General features: G+C 38.3%; 1 protein-coding gene across 6 annotated transcripts in view; it reads left to right on the top strand.

Annotated features, from left to right (window-relative positions):
• LOC114150874 (tensin-3-like) overlaps positions 1-19,539 on the top strand; it is a 43,521-nt gene that overhangs the window by 4,224 nt on the left and 19,758 nt on the right. For 5 of the 6 annotated variants that reach the window (XR_003596852.1, XM_028027615.1, XM_028027613.1 and 2 more), the window contains 14 exons: positions 1,027-1,077; positions 1,158-1,280; positions 1,395-1,459; positions 3,511-3,594; positions 3,725-3,837; positions 4,721-4,781; positions 4,858-4,933; positions 5,393-5,525; positions 5,682-5,747; positions 7,281-7,385; positions 12,481-13,359; positions 16,272-16,402; positions 17,973-18,081; positions 18,174-18,242. Coding sequence is in view for 5 of the 6 variants with exons in the window: in XM_028027615.1 (XP_027883416.1) it covers positions 1,027-1,077; positions 1,158-1,280; positions 1,395-1,459; positions 3,511-3,594; positions 3,725-3,837; positions 4,721-4,781; positions 4,858-4,933; positions 5,393-5,525; positions 5,682-5,747; positions 7,281-7,385; positions 12,481-13,359; positions 16,272-16,402; positions 17,973-18,081; positions 18,174-18,242 (2,065 nt within the window). In the remaining variant the exon portion in view is untranslated. The remainder of the gene's footprint in view (positions 1-1,026; positions 1,078-1,157; positions 1,281-1,394; positions 1,460-3,510; positions 3,595-3,724; positions 3,838-4,720; positions 4,782-4,857; positions 4,934-5,392; positions 5,526-5,681; positions 5,748-7,280; positions 7,386-12,480; positions 13,360-16,271; positions 16,403-17,972; positions 18,082-18,173; positions 18,243-19,539) is intronic. The other variant, XM_028027616.1, reaches the window with a different exon arrangement.

Genomic DNA, 19,539 nt, shown 5'->3' with positions numbered 1-19,539 from the left:
CTTAGAGAGAGAAGCTCAGTCATCTGGGAGGGAATCAAAGTAGAGCCGCTGGTCCTTCATGTCGAGAGGAACCAGTTGAGGTGACTTGGGCATCTGGTTAGGATGCCTCCTGGACGCCTCTCTGGTGAGGTGTTCTGAGCATGTTCCACCAGGAGGAGACCTCAGGGAAGACCCAGGACATGCTGGAGGGTCTATGTTTCTCAACAAGGAACGCCTTGGGGTTCCCTGGAGGAGATGGAACAAGAGCTTAGGAGAGGGATGTCTGGGCCTCCTTATTTAGGCTGCTGACCCCGCAACCTGACCCCGGATAAACGGAAGAGGATGAATGAATGGATGGATGGATGGATAAATTCACACACCTACACACACCCACATGCATGATACACACAGCACAATAGAATACTGATGATATTGTTAGTTAGCTTGTTTAGTTAGCTAGTTTCAAGAAACATGCTCTTTCTATCCCCCCCTCTCCCTGCCGACACACACACCCACACACATAATGGACGCTGACATTTTTCCAACATTGCTGTTGTAAAATTGCTGAGTTGTCATTTCGTTTTATAAATGTTCTACAAATTGTCACAAATCTTCTACAATTTCTTCTAAAAATGCTTAAAAAAGTGAAAAATTAAAATATTTCAAACATGAAATAATTCTTGTGTGAAAAAAAACACAGCAGAAAGTATCATATTAAACATTATTTTGAATCAAAATGACAAAAGTAGCATAAAAAACACATTGGTTTAAACACAAGTCCAAAAAGACTGACTCATGGAAGACTGTATGGTCAATATGTCACGCATCAGAGGGTTAATTATGATGATTTTCCACTTACAGGTAATGAAAACATGACATTTAAAATTAGAATAAAAATCAATAAAAACAATATTTTTAAAAAACAAAATATGAACTTATTAAGGGTTATTATTTTCCATCTAACAAACGGCCCTCATCTGAGTGCTTATTCTGATTTTTTGAATATGACTGTAATTTCTAAACATTCACTTTTCTGTTCTAATACAGCTCATTAACCTTTCCCAGAAGCATGACATTCTTACAAAAATGACCCACAAGGTAATTAAACACTCATAGATATTTGGCTTCAAGGTTTCAGTTCTGTGTGAATGTAACGCACCAATTCGGTTTCCTGTCAGATTTTCAACACAGGTTGGCTGGATATCTTAGCTCCCAGCCTGGATCAAATCTTTAATGTGTGCACAGCAATGGAGAACTGGCTCCAAGGTTATCCAAAACGCGTCCTGGTGTTACACTGCAGGGTAAGCATGGGGGCACTGCCCACTCACAGTAACATATATTATGATGTGCTTGAGGTGAGCTGTGTGGTACATGGACATAATATTTACACTTAAATCTGTGAACATCTTCAACAGGGAGATATGGGAAGGCTTGGAGTTCTCTTGGCATCGTACATCCACTTCAGCAATATGTCTGCCAGGTAACACGTTTTTAATTTTTCTTAAAATAGAGTTGAACTGCAGCACATCAGTGAATAAACTTTTGAAGACACTATGAAACAAGCCTGTTCTTTACTCTTTTGCGGGCTTCATAGTGTGAAGCCTGCGCCATCACACTATGTAGCCAGAAGATGGATGGTCTTTGAAGGGTCTTGGAGACATTTTTGACATCTAATATGCATTAATGATGGAGTGCACTTTAAGTTACACATAACAAGATTACCTCACCTGTTTGAGAGACCGTAAATCTTTCATGTTGAGAGCATGTTGGTTCATTATCATTGTTGGAGCATAAGTGGAGTGCTGTGTAGGTGAACTTCCTGGCAGCAATGGGAACTGATCAATGAAGTGTCGCCTGCATAGACTGGTTGGCTTTGTTATCAGAGAATTTCAACCTGGCTACAATGTGATTAAACAACCACTGGCCTTTAGTGACCATGCAATTTATTGTAAGGTTCTTTGTGCTGCAAAGAGCCTTACAATAAAAGCTGCTACATCCATCAGGTTGTTGCACCACTCCTCTAAACAAGCAGTTGAAACACACTATTCAAGCTCTGAAAGGCAGTAGATACAGTGCAATGATCAGATCATGTACAAAAAAATCAGACTTTGCTGTGCTACCTAGTGAACTGGGGCTTGTAGCTGGAGAGTTGGATATATCTCTAAATTGTGCATGAAGTTGTGAGCTTTGAAGCTGAAATATAGAATGGTTGTCAAGGTCTTAAAAAGAAGTCTGATATTATATTTAGTAATGATAAAAAGCAGGAAAAAGAAAAGCAGTGGTATATGGTGTTTCTGATTCCATAGCTCAGGAATTGGAGCCCAATTAATACATCTATAAGCTTATGGACTTTGGGGTTGTGTGCTCACAGCAGTGCCAAACATGCACATTCTGGATGTAGATTGCAGGATTGCTTATGTTAGTAATTATGGCACTGCAGCAGATGCTTGTCTAAACACTTCATTAATGTTTACTAAATTTGCTGTGATCCAGGCACTGATTGAACTAATAGAGGATTTCAGCACCGTCCTTATCTCCTTTTTTTTTTGATAAACAGGAATTGTCCAATAAGATCAAAGCTTTTTAACACCACATCATCAAGACATTTGTAGAAACAATGTAGTGATTGTAGAATGCTAACTTTGTTTTTGTGGAGTAGATATAAGAAGTGTTCTATGAGAACACTTTAATTTACATGGTTTTTAGTTTTTAACCATGTAATATTCTGAGAGAAACCCTGTAAAGTAGGGGGCTTCTTGAGAGAATTTTAAAGTTGTTATTTTAAAGTTTTGTTTTAAAGAGTTTCCTGTTGAAAAGATCTAAATAGACATTTTCAGCCTGAGGCACTGAACGTTGTTTGATTTTGTCAAATCTTGAAGTGCTTTTCTGGGTGGTTGTTAAGATCAAAGAGCAATTGACACAACAAAACAGAGGTTGAGCTCTTGACAAGCCAAAGAACAGCTTGGATGATTAAAGAGACTTTAAACTCAGAGTTGTTTGATTTTTAGCCAAAGATCATGTTGTTGTGCATGTAGGCAAGTCATAATAGTGCAAAAAATATAGCTTTTACAGAGCACATCTTCTATTTTTTAACAAGGAAGTCATATTAGAAATATTAGTTTAGGTTGAGTTAATCTTCAGATGTCAGAAAAGTTCAGCTGGATTCTAATCAAATTCCTGCTCTCTGCACGTGTGTGTAGACATACTGAACATGGCTGAACAGTTGGGAAATACCTGATTGTGACCATTGTCCCTGTGTGCACGATCCATGAGCTTGTGATCGCAGGCATGCTAAGACTTATGAAAGACGCCTGGTTTCTGCAGGGAGCAGAGCCTAAAATACATAAATAATTTTGTGAGAAAAAGACAGTCAAGACAGTAAAGGCATTCAGTGACTTTATGTACAAATCAAATCGGGTAGATCTAAGCGGGCTTTGAGACAGAAATCGCTGCAGGATACCAAAATGTTTCGAGCCATCTGCAGCTCAGTTAGTAGCTGCAACTTTATCTGAACATGTGCATTTCTCTCAGTGCAGACCTCTCTCTGGACCACTTTGCCATGAGGAAATTCTACAACGACAAGCTATCGGCTCTGATGATCCCCTCACAGAAACGGTAACAGCCCCCTGGCCAACTGACTCACATTCAGCCTTCATCTGTCATGATCTGACTTATTTCTAGATTGTCATTCAATGGTATTTTTATTGGTACACTTGCCAGAAACATACTCGCTGTATCTTCTCAGGTATGTTTGGATGGTGGGCAGCATGTTAAAAGGAGGATTGAGGATGAACCCATCTCCGTCTTTTCTGCTCTGTGTAGTTCTTTATGGTCTTCCCACAACAAGACCAAATGAAGGTAAGCATCAAAAGAAAAATGGCAGCTACACATTTGTAAAGGGGCTTTGCAAATTGGAGTTGGCACACTTAGAACAGCATATTCAACACATCTAAAATAGTTCCACAGGGAGTGAGTGGTGGCATGAAAGTTTGAGAGGGAGTTTCACAGGTCGTACCATGTTCATTTGAAAAAAACAGGTGAAGATGGTCAGACAGAAGACACCTCATAGACAGCTTAAACAGCATCACCGGTACTTCACTGAGTTTGATGAGAATCTCACTTTCAGAGTTTCAAACATGGTTTTCTGGGTGTTTTGCCATTTTGTGCTCTTGCTGTTTTCCTGAATTTTTAATAATAAAAGGAGCAAAACGGAGCTTTGTACCATGGGGAATTTCATGCTGGGACATATTTGCATGGTGTGCTGTACTGCATCTTCATACAGTTTTGTAAAAAGACTCTTAAAAACTGCCTTATTGACTAATGATTTGAAGTAATTTTCTATGATCTACTCTTTATCAGTCACAAGGTAGCTAGATTATATTACTCAAATAAATTCTGTGTTATTTTGGTTTGATCAGTGAGCCTAATGTCTTCCTTGATTTCCAAATGAAATGCAGAAATAAGTCCACATTTTTTATCACAGAGCAATGATCCAACTACTGTAACTTTCTTCTTAGCCCATTAAGGTGTCTGAAAGTTGTAGCCCATATTCTGGACACAGATGTACAGAAGTAAACTAGAATATTATTTAAGTGTTGTATTTTTTTCAGCCACTAAATTCAAGTAAATCACATTACATGGATCAATTGCACACAGGCTGATGCTTTCGTCATTTCATTAGCTAAGATGACTTTATACTTACAGCTAATGAAAACTATTGTGTATTCTTTAAATCCCACAGGATGCTGCCTTTTCCTTAGGGTCTACCAAAGTCTGCAAGCAGTTTGCACATCACCAGTCTAGTAAGGCTCATCATTTAGACACTGTAAACACAGCAGATAGAGGACAGCGGCTAATATGTGTTTGCTTTCACTTCAGTCACGTTAATGCTGCTCAGACGGATCGGCTGTACATCGTGCTTCAGCCAGCTCAGCTCCTCAAAGGGGACATCATGGTGAGAAAGTCATACTCCTTCTCTATATGTTAGTTTTCCACATAACACATTTCTTTCACCTTCTAGTTTGCAAAATAACATGGGTAGAGTTCATGTTATTTGACTATCAAGTCAATTGCAATAAGACACTTCTACCCATTTAGGATGAATGTTTTTGTTTTTTAACAGTATGGTAAAAAAAAAAAGGTTGTTGGCACAAGTTCTAAATATTTAATTTGATTTGTTGAGATCTTCTTAACAGAGGGTTATGTTTTTGCATAAAACTTATGTAAAAAAAGTTAAGAAATGCATCTCATTTCTTAACTTTTCTAGAATTATCCATTGTTCAAAGTAGCTACTTTCAAGTCTTAAAAGTCATCAGATTCCCTTCAAGCAGACATTGGGATGTAATTGGGGTAAACTGAAGTAGATGGAACAGTAAACAGGATGCGTTGTCACCCAAATTTTCTTCATTTTTAGGTGGTGTGTTATGAAAAAAACCTTCAATCAGTGAGTCGCCAAGTTGTTTTCCGCCTCCAGTTTCACATGGGCCTGGTGTTCGGACACTCCCTCTCTTTCTGCAAGGCGGACCTTGACTGTGCTGCTGCCGAAGGTATTTATAACCTGCTTTGTTCCAGCTCCGCTCAGGGGCTCTTTAATCTGTAACTGATAAAACTGTTGGCTCTCCGCACACCTGAACTAACGCTGGCACCTCGAAGGACAAATGGAAACATATGCAGCTGTCTCATGTTTGCTCTCGATATTCCAGATCCCCGTTTCCCAGATGATGGAAAAGTGGAGCTGCTGTTCTCAGAGAGCCCTGAAAAGATCGCAGGTAGAATTACTCTGCAGAACATTCATGTTGTGGGAACAAAATGATGTGTTTTATCAGAATGCATGACAAGTCAACTCATTTTTAAAATGTTTTTCTCTGCAAATTAAGAAAAAACATTTCATTGCATTAATATTGGTCTCCACAGACATAAAAATTAGTTGTTGTTGTTGTTTTTTTTACAGATACTTTTACTTAGTAAAACGACATCTTGGAGGATTTACAAATTCTTTACAAAGTCTTTAGATCCTGCAAGCAAACACTTCCCCTGAATGAATGTTATGCCATCCTGAATGTACCACATTCATGATAGTTTTTTGCAAAAAGAAAAGTCTAAAACAATAACCTCATAGACTGAAACGCTTCTAGAATTTGATAGATAGCTAAATTTGTAAGACATACTGTATGTATGCTTTGTTGCACCTCTTCTGGTGCTGGTATCAGTATCATAATTGATCAGCAGTTCAGCAAAAGAATTTGATTGATTTGCTTTTCTAAACAATCTTAACACCCAATTCATTGTCAGAATGTGCAAGAGCTAAATTCCACTCCCAAGCAAAGCAAGCACATAAAATGTTCACCACTCAGTGTTCTCAAATAAACCAACTTTAAATATATCAGTAAAAAAATTGTAATGAAGAACAAAACAGTCGTCTTAGTACATGTAAGGTTCCTACTGCATCAACTGTAATAAAAATCACTCTTGCTTTAACTGACAGTTTAGTAAAGTCTGTAAACGCAGGGCGGGGTCATATGGGACAGAAAAGCAAAGAGAGTACACATAATGTAGTAGTTGGCAACAATATTTATATCAATGGTGGCTTTGTCCACAAAAGAAACAGGGTAGTGAAATTTTAGGAGCACTTTCTGTTAGCAAAAAGGTACTAGAAACTAAGAAGACATGGGAAAGAATAACAAAGAGCAAAGGGATGGCTCTGTCTCCGATTCCATTCAGGAAAAGACAGCTAAACTCAAACTTGGTGGGTCAAGTGTACCTTCTACAGGAGAAAACAAATGGAACATGGCAAGTTAATGTCTTACTGCACTCTAAGGTTATAACAACACAACTATGATACCTCAGGATAATTTTAGCTAACATTTGTCATGTATATGATGTAGTTTCACTTAAAAATAAGCATCACATGATAAATAATATAAAGATCTAAATTAACTATTAGTCTAACATTTTTGACCCCTCATTAAAAATGATATTTATTAATTTTCATTTGTGAAAGAAAACGTTTTACATCCAGAAGGGGGCAGTGTTGGACAGCACGCCAAAAAACGTCCCGCTCGGAAGTAGCAAGCAACCAGACTCTTCATTTCTCAACAGGAAGCAATGTGAGGGATTTATCGGACACGCATATCAGTGAGGAATTTAAATCAGTAGATACTAACACAGGAGGAAAAACAAAGGCAAACAAAATGGGAGGATATCAAAATGTAACATCTCACGTTTTGATTTTTATGAGGAATCAAACGAGGGATGAGTTTTATTCCCTAAGTGACTGGTGTTTGTTATTTTTTTATGTCTAGGTAGAGAGCAGTGGTTGAATGGGCGCTGTGTGACGGTGGACTATGACACGATGGACCCATTAGTCAGACGAGATTCTTTCCAGGACTGGGCTCGTTATGAAAGAAGTAAAGTACCTTTTATTCTTATTTATTCTCCCTGATTTGTCATTTTGTCTGGATTAGGATGGAATCCGCTAATATTGTGTTATGTGAGGGGAAAGTGTGGAAACATGGAAATTACGCTGTTGTGACTTACAAAAAAGAACATAAAACAAACAGACATGATGAAAGTAGAGAAACATTTCACTGTATAAAACTAAAATAAAACTACTTAGACTGTAGACAAAGGTATTTTATATGTACATATAAAAATTATTTCATTAAATGAGACAAAAAGAGCAGCATGTTTGACAAAATTATCTCTTCAGCTGTGTTTTTTGTTTTCTACATTGTTCTTGATTTGTAGCACATAATTTTCATAATTGCTTAGTTTTTTATATTTATTACTTAAAAATGTCACAGATTTTTTGCATTCAGTTTACATTTAATGTTTTTATATTTTTTCTAGTTTATATTTATGTTTTGCTTTTACTTCTATCTTAATAACTCAAAGAAATATGGGCCAATAATGTTCCAGAAGGAGCTCAAATGCATTCAAGCTGTAGGAGAATTATTCAAGAAATTATGCTTGTTTAATGTGAAGCATGCTAGAGGGGCAAAAAGGCAATCAAATTTAGGATTTTATTTTAATTAAAGCTGTTTATTGCAGTAACAGCGAATTGTCAACAGGTCATCATCTTCTTGATGAAGACCTGTTGACAATTTGCACACAATTTTAGTTTTGATGAGATTCCCTCTTTTTTCAGTATCGGCTAAAAAACAGGTGTATATGTCTAAGAAATATTTTGTTGATGAAGCAGAGTCATTCTCTGGTGGAGTACAAACTTTAAGTGAAAGAGGAGGGATTTCAAAACATTCACACAACTTATTTCAAAAGAAACCATCAAATTTCCAGCTTTCTTTGGATTGCTTTGCTGTGGTATCTTTCTTGGCCACCTACAAAATATCTCATAATTGTAGAAGACTAGTGTTAAAGACTTTCCTCTTAATGTTTCTGGGAATTCTCGTGAAAGCAACCAAGACAGCGAACAGACTGGAAGCTGCAGATTTTCCCCCCAAGAATTTTCCAGCTCCTGGGAATAAAAACACCTACACAAAATCACAAAATCCCACAGCAGACAGCTGAAACAATGACTTTAAGCTGTGGCTGAGGTTTCAGCTCCAGCTGTTTTATGCCATGGCTAAATCTGCCCCCACCAGCCGTGTAATTTAGATTTAAAGACATGTGAAAAAGCGGCACGTAAACACGGAAAACACACACAGTACTGCAAACAGGAATGTGGAACTCAGCTGCTCCTGCGACTGTTGTTTGGAGCTCAGGTTGTTCTACTTGAACACCTAACATTTCTCTCCTGTGCTGCTTCTATCACTCCATCCCCTCATCTGCCTTCCCTTTCTATCTGCACTGCTCTCAGGTTCAAGTTGCAGGTTGCAATTTGTCCAGTAAATTCCCTTCCCCCTTCTCCCCCGGAGTCCGCCTCCATGTTTACATTCTCCTCACCAAATTTGGGCAGCTCAAGGTCCTTCTGGAGGTTTTTTTTTTCCTTGAAAGTGCATTATGTGCAGTGTGTGCATTATATAGCACACACTCCCACCTATGCATGTGTGTGTATGTGAGGCTAGTGAATGATCCACCCTTTAGTTTCCTTCCTTTCCTGAGATGAAAACGCATGAGTGCACCCTCAGCTACCTGTGTCGGCTGGGACAGGATGCGGGGGGGTGGTGGAGAGGGACAGAAACAGAAAAAAAAACTAAAGGGTTGAAGGCGGGGATTTGAAGTGCAGCAACATGAGAGAGGGAAAGGAGAGAATAGAGGAGGGGGCACACCAGAGAGCTGTTAGCACCTTAGGAGAAAGAATGTACTTCACATGTCTTCCTGCTGCTGAGAAGATGAAAAAACAGGAGCAGAATCAGGAGCAGAATCAGGAGCTGCTCTGAAACTTTTCAGTCTGCTTTCACTGTCATCCTTCTCTTTCCTTTTCTGCCTGTCATCCGTTTTGCTTCCTCCTTCTCTGAGTCCGGAGGGAGGCTTCGGCAAAGTATTTCCATCCTGTTTCCAGTCAGCAGAGCGGACAGTGAAAGTTTCCTGCTGGCTGCGGGTAAAGTAAGCTTTCTTACTTTTATTTCTGTTGGGCTGATTGAAGATTTGCTCTTTTAGATCTCTGTTTATCAGTTTGTGAACATCAGTGTGTGAAAAGCGTCTTAGAACCACTGGGAAGTTTTTACCATGCATCTCTGGCATTTCAATTTCACTGCCTCTCTTGCACTCAAGAGGCTGTACTCATACAGCTGTGGCATTCACTGTGTGTTATCCAGTAGCTGCTGTATATTGTTTTTTACTTTATCAAAATTAAACAAGCTTAACATGGAACAGATCTTACATTTAAGTGGCTTATTTGTGCCCAAATCTATATATAAAATCTATATAGGAGGTCAACCACAAATTACAAAATACTAAACAAGCTTATATGCTTAAAGTTTCATGTATATAAATGAGAACATCAATACCTTAATAGTAATTCAGTTAAAGAAGTGACACTATTTTACTGATCATTTATACAGAGAGTGACATATTGCAAGCATTTATTTGTGATAATTTGAATGATCATGGCTTACAATTAATGAAAATCCAAAATATATTCCTCCAGACTAATACATATAATTTTTTCTTATGTAATTGGCCATCACAATCATGGCAAAGCTGCTGTAGAAAGTCACCCTTACCAAGGAGGGAAACAAATAGAAGGTCATTGCTAAAGAAACTGGCTGTTTATTCATGTAAAAAACATTAATGGAAAGTTAAGTGGAAGGAAAACGTGGTAGAAAAAGGTTCACAAGCAACAAGGACGGCCTCAATACACAAGATATGGAGTGCTTTTCAGTGATTCAAGAGTTCCCAGACACAAACAAATTGAGGACAGGAGCTCCAAATGTTGCATTGTGTGACTTAAGCCACACAATGCAACAAGGAAAGGAAAACAAGAAAAAATATCAGCGCTTACTTAATTTGAAAGAAAAAAAAGTTCCAAAGTCTTCTATTCAACTAAAAGTAAATTGTGCATTACATTTGGAACCAATGTTCCAGAGTCTGAAGGAAGAGTGGAGGGCAACCAAATCAGTCGCATACCCCTCAGTTTTGGAACACTTCATGTTTCCTTCTGCTGACAAGTTTTATGGAGATGCCGGTTTGATTTTTCAGTGAGACCAAGACCAATTTGGTCCTACTTGCTAGAAGAGCTGTTAATCAGATCTCTTCTTATTCAAACTATATGTGAGTCAGTCGTCTGACCCCAGGTAGATGACTGTGACGGACACGTCCTTTTTCTCGTGACATGCAGAATCACGCATGGTCCTGTCAGCCTACACAAAAAGGTTATTGTGTTTTCTACACCAAGTGTGTCTGAAGTCATGATTCGTGGGCTGTGGGGATGCAGGTGCACACTCCATTGTATACAATCAGACAAGTTTTGACTGTAAATTGGAGTTTTCCAGTGGAATGTAAGTGATTCAGAGACAAATCGCAAGAGCCAGTAAACAATAATCAGAAAATATAATTACAGCAAATTGCTAGTGTGTTGTTTTTTCTCTTGTTTAAATTTATTTATTTACCATTAAATCTCAGAGCGATATTATGAGTGAGAAACACTTTACAATCGAGCCTGGGAAAAAAACCCTTAAAGAACAAATTACTTAGTAAGCAATAATTTTAGAAAGAAAAACAGTGAAACATTCACCCAAAGGGAGAGCTGTCAATGGAAACAATCAAAGAGATTATGAAAATTATCTAGAAGGTAAATCAACACAGAGTATTAAAAAAAAAAAAAACATTGGCTGTGTCCCATCAGCTCAAACCAAATGCAAACAAAATGTTCCAGAAAAATCCAGACAGATCTGAGAAGACAAAAGCATCAGCACAGAGAACTCATAGTAATTTCTGCATTTTATCTTCATCATCATCAAAACATCTAAACATAAGTAATGTTGATCATTCCCCACCAGATAAAGTCATCTCTTATGATCAGCATCGCTTCCTCTAGTCACAACATCCTCTTCTCCCCTTCAGTTACAAACCTCAGAGTTGAAATGAACTCCCGCCTCACCTTTGAATATCATGTAGACCAACTCTGAAAGATCTACTTCCATTAACTTTTTAACATTACCAAACTTTGCTCCTCTCTCACTCTACCAGATTCAGAAAAATGAATCTATGCCATTGTCTCTTCCAGACTGGATTGATGTGGAGCTATACTCCTTGGGATGTCTTGCAGGAGTCTTCAGAGGCTCCAGCTAGGATCCTGACAAGAGCGCAAAAATATGAACACATTACACCTATTCTTCATTCGTTTCACTAGCTTCCCATTCCACAATGCAGTGGGATAACTTACAAAATCCCCCTCCTCACTTAACACATGAATAGAAATGAACTTTCTTAACTCAAAGAACTTCTCACCCCTTCAAAACATGCTTAATATTCCAACTGTTTTTTAAAGTGTTGTTTTTAAGTAATTTCTGTTAACATTTTGAGATTTTGATAATGTCAAGTGTAGTACAAATAAAATGTATTATTGTTATTTTCATGATCGGAAAAGAAATGACAAAAAAAAAAAAACATGATTAAACCATGATAAACAGAAAAAAGCAAGACTAAGATAAAAGTGTATGGAGGACATGATGCTAGAGCATTTGATGATGTGGGACTGTATGTTGGGTAATAGAGCTAGAACAATCTCAGTCACTATTTTGAAGGAATTGCATTAATTCAAAGCAAGTTTGCTGTTGATGAAGTCTTGATGATGATGCAAAGTCCTCAAAGAATTAAAGTTGATAGAAAAACTAGAAGAATTACGACAAAGTACTGATTATGGGGTTTTTCATCTTGTCATCACATTAATTTTATCTCTGCCTGATCTGGGAGAAATATGTTACTCATGTTTTTGAGATGTTTGCAAAGCCAGAGTGTCTGTGTTTTAGCTAAAATGCTTCCTGTCATCTAAGTTTAGTAAAAACGAAACCGAATCTCTTCCAAAAGCGGTGATTCTCTATTTTTTCTCTATTTTTAACCAGGTTTAAATTGACCAGAGTGAATTCTGTCTCCTTCCAGGCCCTCCTCATGTGTCTGAATCTGGAAACAGAGATTTGTACTCCAAATTGAGGAAGAAGAGCACTGAGGAAGGAGCTCTGTACCCTCTGCCATCTATCAGCCCGAGCTGCAGCGACAGAGCGCCGTCAGCCAGCAGTGACTTGGGCCTCTCCGTTGCCTCACAGGGGCAGACCGGAGTCGGACCCAGAAGAGGAGCCACGCAGGACGTTTGTAGCCAGGCTGAGAAGTTGATTTTTGGCGCTGAGTCAGAACCAATCCAGGCTCTTCTGGAGGTCATGACTGAACTGAGTTCTTCTGGTGCTGGAGATGGAAAGGTGACTGGAAATGAGTCCGGACTGGGAGCCACCATCAATGGCGACGTTTCATCAAGTGAAAGGGAGACGGATATTCTTGATGATGAGGACGAAGGTTCTCCTTCACAGGCTCCAGACCCGAGCAGTGTTTTCTCACTTCCTTCTGAAAATGTACCTGCAACTCAGAGACAAGCCCAAACAGAGTACTCCACTCACTCCTGGGTTCGACAGCAGCAGATGGTGGATCCCATCCCTGAACAGGGAACCAGCAAGTCGAATAAAGAGAGACCAGCACCTCTGGAGCTTCCTGAAACACCAACACGAGGATTAAGCAGCAGGGAAGCAGTGAAGAGAGGCCTCTTAGACCAGGACAACAGACAGCCTGAATATACTACTTCATCCTGTCAGGAAGATGAGCTGGCCTCCTTATCTACAGACATTGACGAGTCCATTGAGCAGCTGAACAAGCTGATTCTGGACTTAGACCCCACTTTTGTTCCGGTTCCCACTCGATGTTCTCCTCTGTCCCGCTCAGCCTCTCTGCACACCAACGGCCTAAGTCACAAAGGACAAACCCATCAGTCAGGTAACGTTAAACAAAATGTTTGACGTAAAATGTTTGATGTAAAATGTATCAGACCTGTTAGAAAATATCTGTCCTGGCAAAACCCATGAGAAATCACAGAAACGTCATTTTATAGTTTTGCACAAGGGTTATCTGCCAGTTAGGGCTGAAAAACATATCACAATAAACATTTTACACCAGTCAAAATTGATAATTACCGATAGTTTTTTGATTTACGTATCTGAAATACCGCCAAATCAGTGGTACGTGACATTTCCTTTATTTTCCTCGTGTCATTGTCTGTCTTAAAGCAGTTATGAAGCAAACAGTGCAACCACACATAACGTGAAGTGGGTAAAGTGACTAAGAAAGATACAATGATTATGGGTACAAATCACAGATGAAGGCAGATTAGCCCTAACTTGAATTTTTGTGTGTTCACACCAAGAGATGAGAGGGATTTCTGTGATGCAGGGGAGAAAAAAACTAAAAAAACCCTAAACAAAACAAAAAAACACCACCTGAGAACTAAGCTGAAGTGGAAAATCTGAAAACAAATAGCACTGAATGTTTATTTTGAACATTTTCTTGATCTCATTTATTGTTCCTTAATAAGGGGAAGAAATAACAGGTGTTTTTGTTTCCTGCTGGTGTGACATGTGTATACATAACCTCTCAGAGCATTTTGGCATCATGACGGTTTACATACAAGGAATGAGCAATATCTCATGGTGAATTGGCTTCTTAAAGGATTATCTCATTTCAGCGTGGAACAGTTTAAACTGAGCATGGGTGTAGGAATATGACTGACACTTGGATACCATTTGTACATTGAATGCTGAAGCCTTCCTCTGCTTCTGTAATGCTTTTAACAGTCCATGCCCCATGTGGCCATATTTTCAAAATATTGATTTAACATACTTGGTTATTTTGCAAGGCAGTCCAAAATGTGATTGCATCTGGACAAAGATTGAGATTCAAGCAAATCGACGAGCCACCATTTAGCTCCAGTTAACTCTGCATGGTAATCTAGTGTGTGTGGAAAGCTTGAATTTAATTTTCGTAAATTAATTCAGGAAAAATCATTAATATTTCAGAAATTCTAAAAAATGTAATGCATGAATTTGTAATTTTATCCTTGAATCTTAAAGTTCAAGGATAGCTAGACTACTGTAACAGACTTAAAAACAGAAAACAACAGGAATATTGTTCAAACAATTGTTGCACAAAAATAAAATGTTAGATTTTTGTGCCAGCAAAGATGCAAAGATACGACACAATATGAAAGTACTTCATTTCAGAAAGCAAGAGAAACTCAACAAATCATTGATGATACTTTTTTGGAAACTCCTCTAACTCTCCATATTGTCTGTCCTTGCCTGGTTCTCCACAACCTGATGGCACATGCTGTATGGTGATTTTATTACATCATATCCACTGGGATGGCACCTGTAAGAACAGTAATTCTTATTCTGTGACCTCTGTCACTTATTTCATTATGGCATCATATGAGGAATGTCTCCACTTTGATGCAATTTGCTTGAGAAACAGTCCAAACTGAGCTCAGACCAGTGAGAATTTGGTTTATCTGGGACATATCAGAACAGGAATGTCCTTTGCAGCAACTCAGACAACTCTTGTTAGTGTCTTTGCTTCAACATCTACCTCTCATCCTTTACTTATTAGTTTTGGCTGCAACCTAGAATTTATGTTCCGGAAACGGGGTCTGAGTGTTTGTACATCAGCAGATTGACGTGTCAAAGCATTGGAAGCTGATATTTCCTCCTAGGCACATTTTAAGCTGTAAGTAACACTTGTCTTGGTTCATTATTATAGTGAGTGTTTTCAGGGGACGGTTTGAAGGAGGAGGAACTTGTAAGCATTCAGGAATGCTTTTGAAGTTTTGACATAATGACTTCACCCTCTCATCTTTCTGAAAAGACTACAGTCCTGTAACAAGTGTGGTGGACATTAGGTGATACTTGAGACTTCCATGGAAGCTTTTTTGGCAGGCCCGCTGCAGGGACAGTAGCTGGGTTAGTTGAAGTGGCTCATTCCAGCTTTTCTTTTATGAGATGTTTTGGGTGGCTAAAATTGAGCCCTTAAAATGTTAGCCTACTCCCAGGTTTTGACCCTCTAAATACCAACAGCAGAGACTTTGAAGCCAAGCATAACAGGCTAAAGTGTCTGAAAATCAGTGGTACATCAATAAAATGACAAACCCAACAGCCTCTGTGGTCATCAAAGCACTTTTTATCCACAAATGACTATGTTTTAGAAATCCTGTGAGCACTGCTTGTACTTTACTCCCTTCTCTCCCTTCCTCTTGATTGGTAGATTTAGTGTCAGTATTTTTACAGTGTCACTGATGCTTTTGTTATTTGTACTGAAGAATGACAAAGATTCAGAATTTCTTCTGTGTTAATGAAATCAGCCTATTTAGAATTTGGTTTCTCAAAATAATTCATTTCAGCTTGGAAGCATGCATATTTAGAACAGACTTCAACATAATTCTGAACTCAGAGGACACTATTGTATCAATAAAAAAAAAAGTGATTGTTATAGCAGATGTTTTTCAAACGAGACACGGTGATGTTTCACCATCTGTTTATGGTGCAGGCTCTCTTAGTCACCCTATCTGTACCTCCACTGATAAAACACATGGAGAGAAGCTTTTATTGAAAGCAAACACGGAAAACACTAATTACTGTCATCGCCCTTTATTGGCAAGTCGGCATGTGTTTACAACAAAGTGTCAATTTAGTTTAATGTCACGCTTTTTTAAAAACATAACTAGACTGTTTGTGCGTGTAAGTGTGTGTAGCAGCAGAGCACGTGACTGAGTTTGATTCTCAAACAGATTGCGTGTCAGATTATAATCTGTTTTACTGTCTGGCTCCCTCCCTCCTCTGCCTCTTTATTCTCCTGATCAGGGTGGAAACAGCAGAAACATGTCAGCGATGTGGTGGACTATGGTGGCCCTCAGAGTCCAGGATGGAAAAGAGGTGGAGCTCAGAGCTTTAAAGGCTCCCCAGCCAACAGCCCCTCCTTCTCAACCTCCCAGGTAAACTCAGTATCACCTCATTTGACATACTGGTAGGTAGAAAGAAAAGGAAGATGAGTAAATCATTTTGGTTTTAGAGCTTTTGTGCTGCGTTGAATAAACAATAAAATGTGTTTGCTGACATTTTTGATGTCTTTTTGCTGCCAATACACATACAAAGGTATACAAATTATTTTATCAGGTAACATTTGGGGCTTATGAATAAATTTGATTTTATTTTAACTGCATCTGAAGCAATGTAGAGTGTGAAGAGCATAAACCTAAAACATGTTAGTAACAATAAAATTGCAGACAAGAAAATACCTACAGCTTCAAAATGTTGAAGAAAAATTAAGAATTTTTTGAAGAGATCTCCACCTGCTTTTGGCATTTAAAAATGTATAGAATTTTCTGAGAATAGGTCCAATAGCTTCTTCATAATAACTTTTACGGTTTGACAAAATGGTCCATCCGGCCAAGAAATAAATCTCCACCAAATATTTCCTGGATTGTTGGATAAAGTTGCCGCTGCAGAATGTTTTGATCTCAGTCTTTAATCATTTCAGTGCTCTTGGGTCTGTATTGTAGGAGAAGCATCCCAACACCTGGATTGTATCAGGATGCTTAACTGTTGGCGCCACACAGAACTCAGCGAAGCGCTTACCTTTTCTTCTCGAGATGTTAGGAACATATGAACTTCTTGTTGAGTTTTGATGTGTCCTTCCATTTTTTACTCATTGGACTAAATTGGCCCTGTTACTTTTCTTCGTGTCCAATTATCTTTACTTGATTGTGCACACATTTGCTATCACACCCACCTGATGCCAGTGATGAGCAAGCTCTACACTTGTGATAATCTGATTTTAGTTTTACCGTTTTTCAAGGAGGAGACAGTTATACAGCTTGCTGGACTCTCAGGGATGTCTTGCTTTTTCCACTTTGTTAAGCCAGCAAAACCTCAGAAGTAAAAATATTAGCAATAGTTTTTAGCATGTGAGCCTATTTTGATGCAAAGTATTGATGACTTTGTGCTTTTTTTTTAAAAATCTGATTGGCACAACAAGAAGATGACTTAAAGAGCTTCTGTTATTCTTTCATTATTAGATTAATAGAGTGATTTTTAATATTTCTGATTGAAATAAAGTTAGTCAATCATTTTGGGAAAATACAATAGAAAATTTGTTTTCGTTAATAACATTTTTAAGTTATTAAGAGCTTGAATAAATGTGAAGCAGATTCATTGGAGAGCAGTCTTAAAACTATCTTTACAGTCATCATAGAAACCTAAGGAAACAAAACATTTATGCGCTTCCAAAACATTTAGGTGTCACTCTATGTTTAGCTTTTTTGCTTTGGAAAATCTGGACTTTTCTTTTCTTTCACCCAGCCTTTTGCCTGTGTTGCATGAATGGCCTGAGTGTTTACACCAAAACACACATTGCAGCCACACAGATCACAAGACTGATGTCTGCTGCTGTGTGTTTATGTGTGTGAGGGGGGAGGTTGTCATCTCTTAGCACTTCGTAAAAAACATTTCCAATGTTCTTTTGGTTTTCTCCTCACCTCATTCTCTTTTCTGGTCTTTTTAAAGCATGGTCATCTCTACAAAACTAACAGTGTGGATTACCACGGACAAATGGACAACTCTGACTTCATCCCAACGACTCCAGCATTCCCAGTGTCTCCTCCAACGCCCTATGGTAAGAGATGATGTCAAAAAATTGAGCCCCTGTGGCCGTGGGTGTGTCTGCATTTGGAAATCTTATCAGTTTTTTTTCCCTTTTCTTTCTAGTGAAACATTTCTCTGAGTTTTCCCAATTCAGTGCTGGCAGACAGTGGGACCAACACAGCTGGACACAAGGTAGTTTTTTTTTTCTAAAGTGAATACTTGACAAGATGCAGCACTTTGCAAAAAATTACCCATATCCCCTGAACATTTTCACTTTGTTGCGGTTTTGATACCATCTTCCTCAAATTTACATGTCTATGTGCTTTTGGCTTTTTATGTAAAGTTGCCTACCAATCTGCTTCCATCCATCCATAGAACAGACTCTGTAGTAAATATGACAAAACTACACCCAATTAACATGAGTTGTCATCATGCTGAAAACGTGACTTGTCACCTATGTAATGCCACTCACCATGACACAAGAAGAAAGCAAATATACATTTTTACAAAGGAAAGAGTCAAAAATTGTAACGGACAATGACTTGGATGCATTATTTTAATCTGATTACTGGTTTGGAAATAGTAATCCATTAAAATCAAAATCAAATCAAATCAAATTTTATTTGTATAGCACATTTCAGCAGCAAGGCATTTCAAAGTGCTTGACATCGTATCAAACACAGAAACACAATGCAACATGGAATCAACAATCAAAACACGACATTAAGTCAGGTTCCATCAATAAATTTGTAATTGATTACGTTTCAAATACAATCCTAAACAGGTGGGTTTTCAGTTGAGTTTGCATCCATAGAAGGTTTAAATAGAAAGTGGTCACATTAGAGTAACGTGTTACTGTCATCATTGTTGGGTCCCTTTCATGTAATGTGACACTTTAAATGTGGGATATCAACAATGTTTCTTCTTTCTGCTCTTTTGTAAAGATGTATAGATTTATAGTGCCTGATAAGTAGCTGACATCACATGCAAACAGATTGTCCCACCTGGGCTGTGGACCTCTGCAGATACCCCAAAGTTCACATGATGTTGTTTATAAATGTTTTCTCTCAAGCTGCTAAAACCGACTCAAAGGAGGAGATTGATAGCAGAGAGGCGACACAGTGAAGCCAAGCAAATCTACTTTTATTATTTTGTTTTGAACCCAACCCCTCCAAAATGTTTAAAGCCTTTTTTCCCATCTGATAATGATGCGCCATTTTGTCTTGGTCTATCACGTTAAAACCAAATAAAATATATTATAGCTTGTTCATAAATGGGACAAAAAAGAAAAAACGTTCATGAATACTTCTGTAAAGCACCGTATATGAGGGTGTGTGTCTGATTAAGAGTTAACTCTTGATTTCAGATGAACAAGGATCAGGAGAGGGTTGGAATGTCCTTATGGCTTAATACACTAAAAACACACACCTTGACTGGAGTTTGTTTTTGTTGGCTGGACATGTGAACATGACTTTTTGTTTGTGGTGAT

This window comes from Xiphophorus couchianus, chromosome 9, assembly GCF_001444195.1.
Source record: "Xiphophorus couchianus chromosome 9, X_couchianus-1.0, whole genome shotgun sequence".
Taxonomy (NCBI): Eukaryota; Metazoa; Chordata; class Actinopteri; order Cyprinodontiformes; family Poeciliidae; genus Xiphophorus; species Xiphophorus couchianus.
This window is presented reverse-complemented; position numbering and strand designations above follow the sequence as displayed.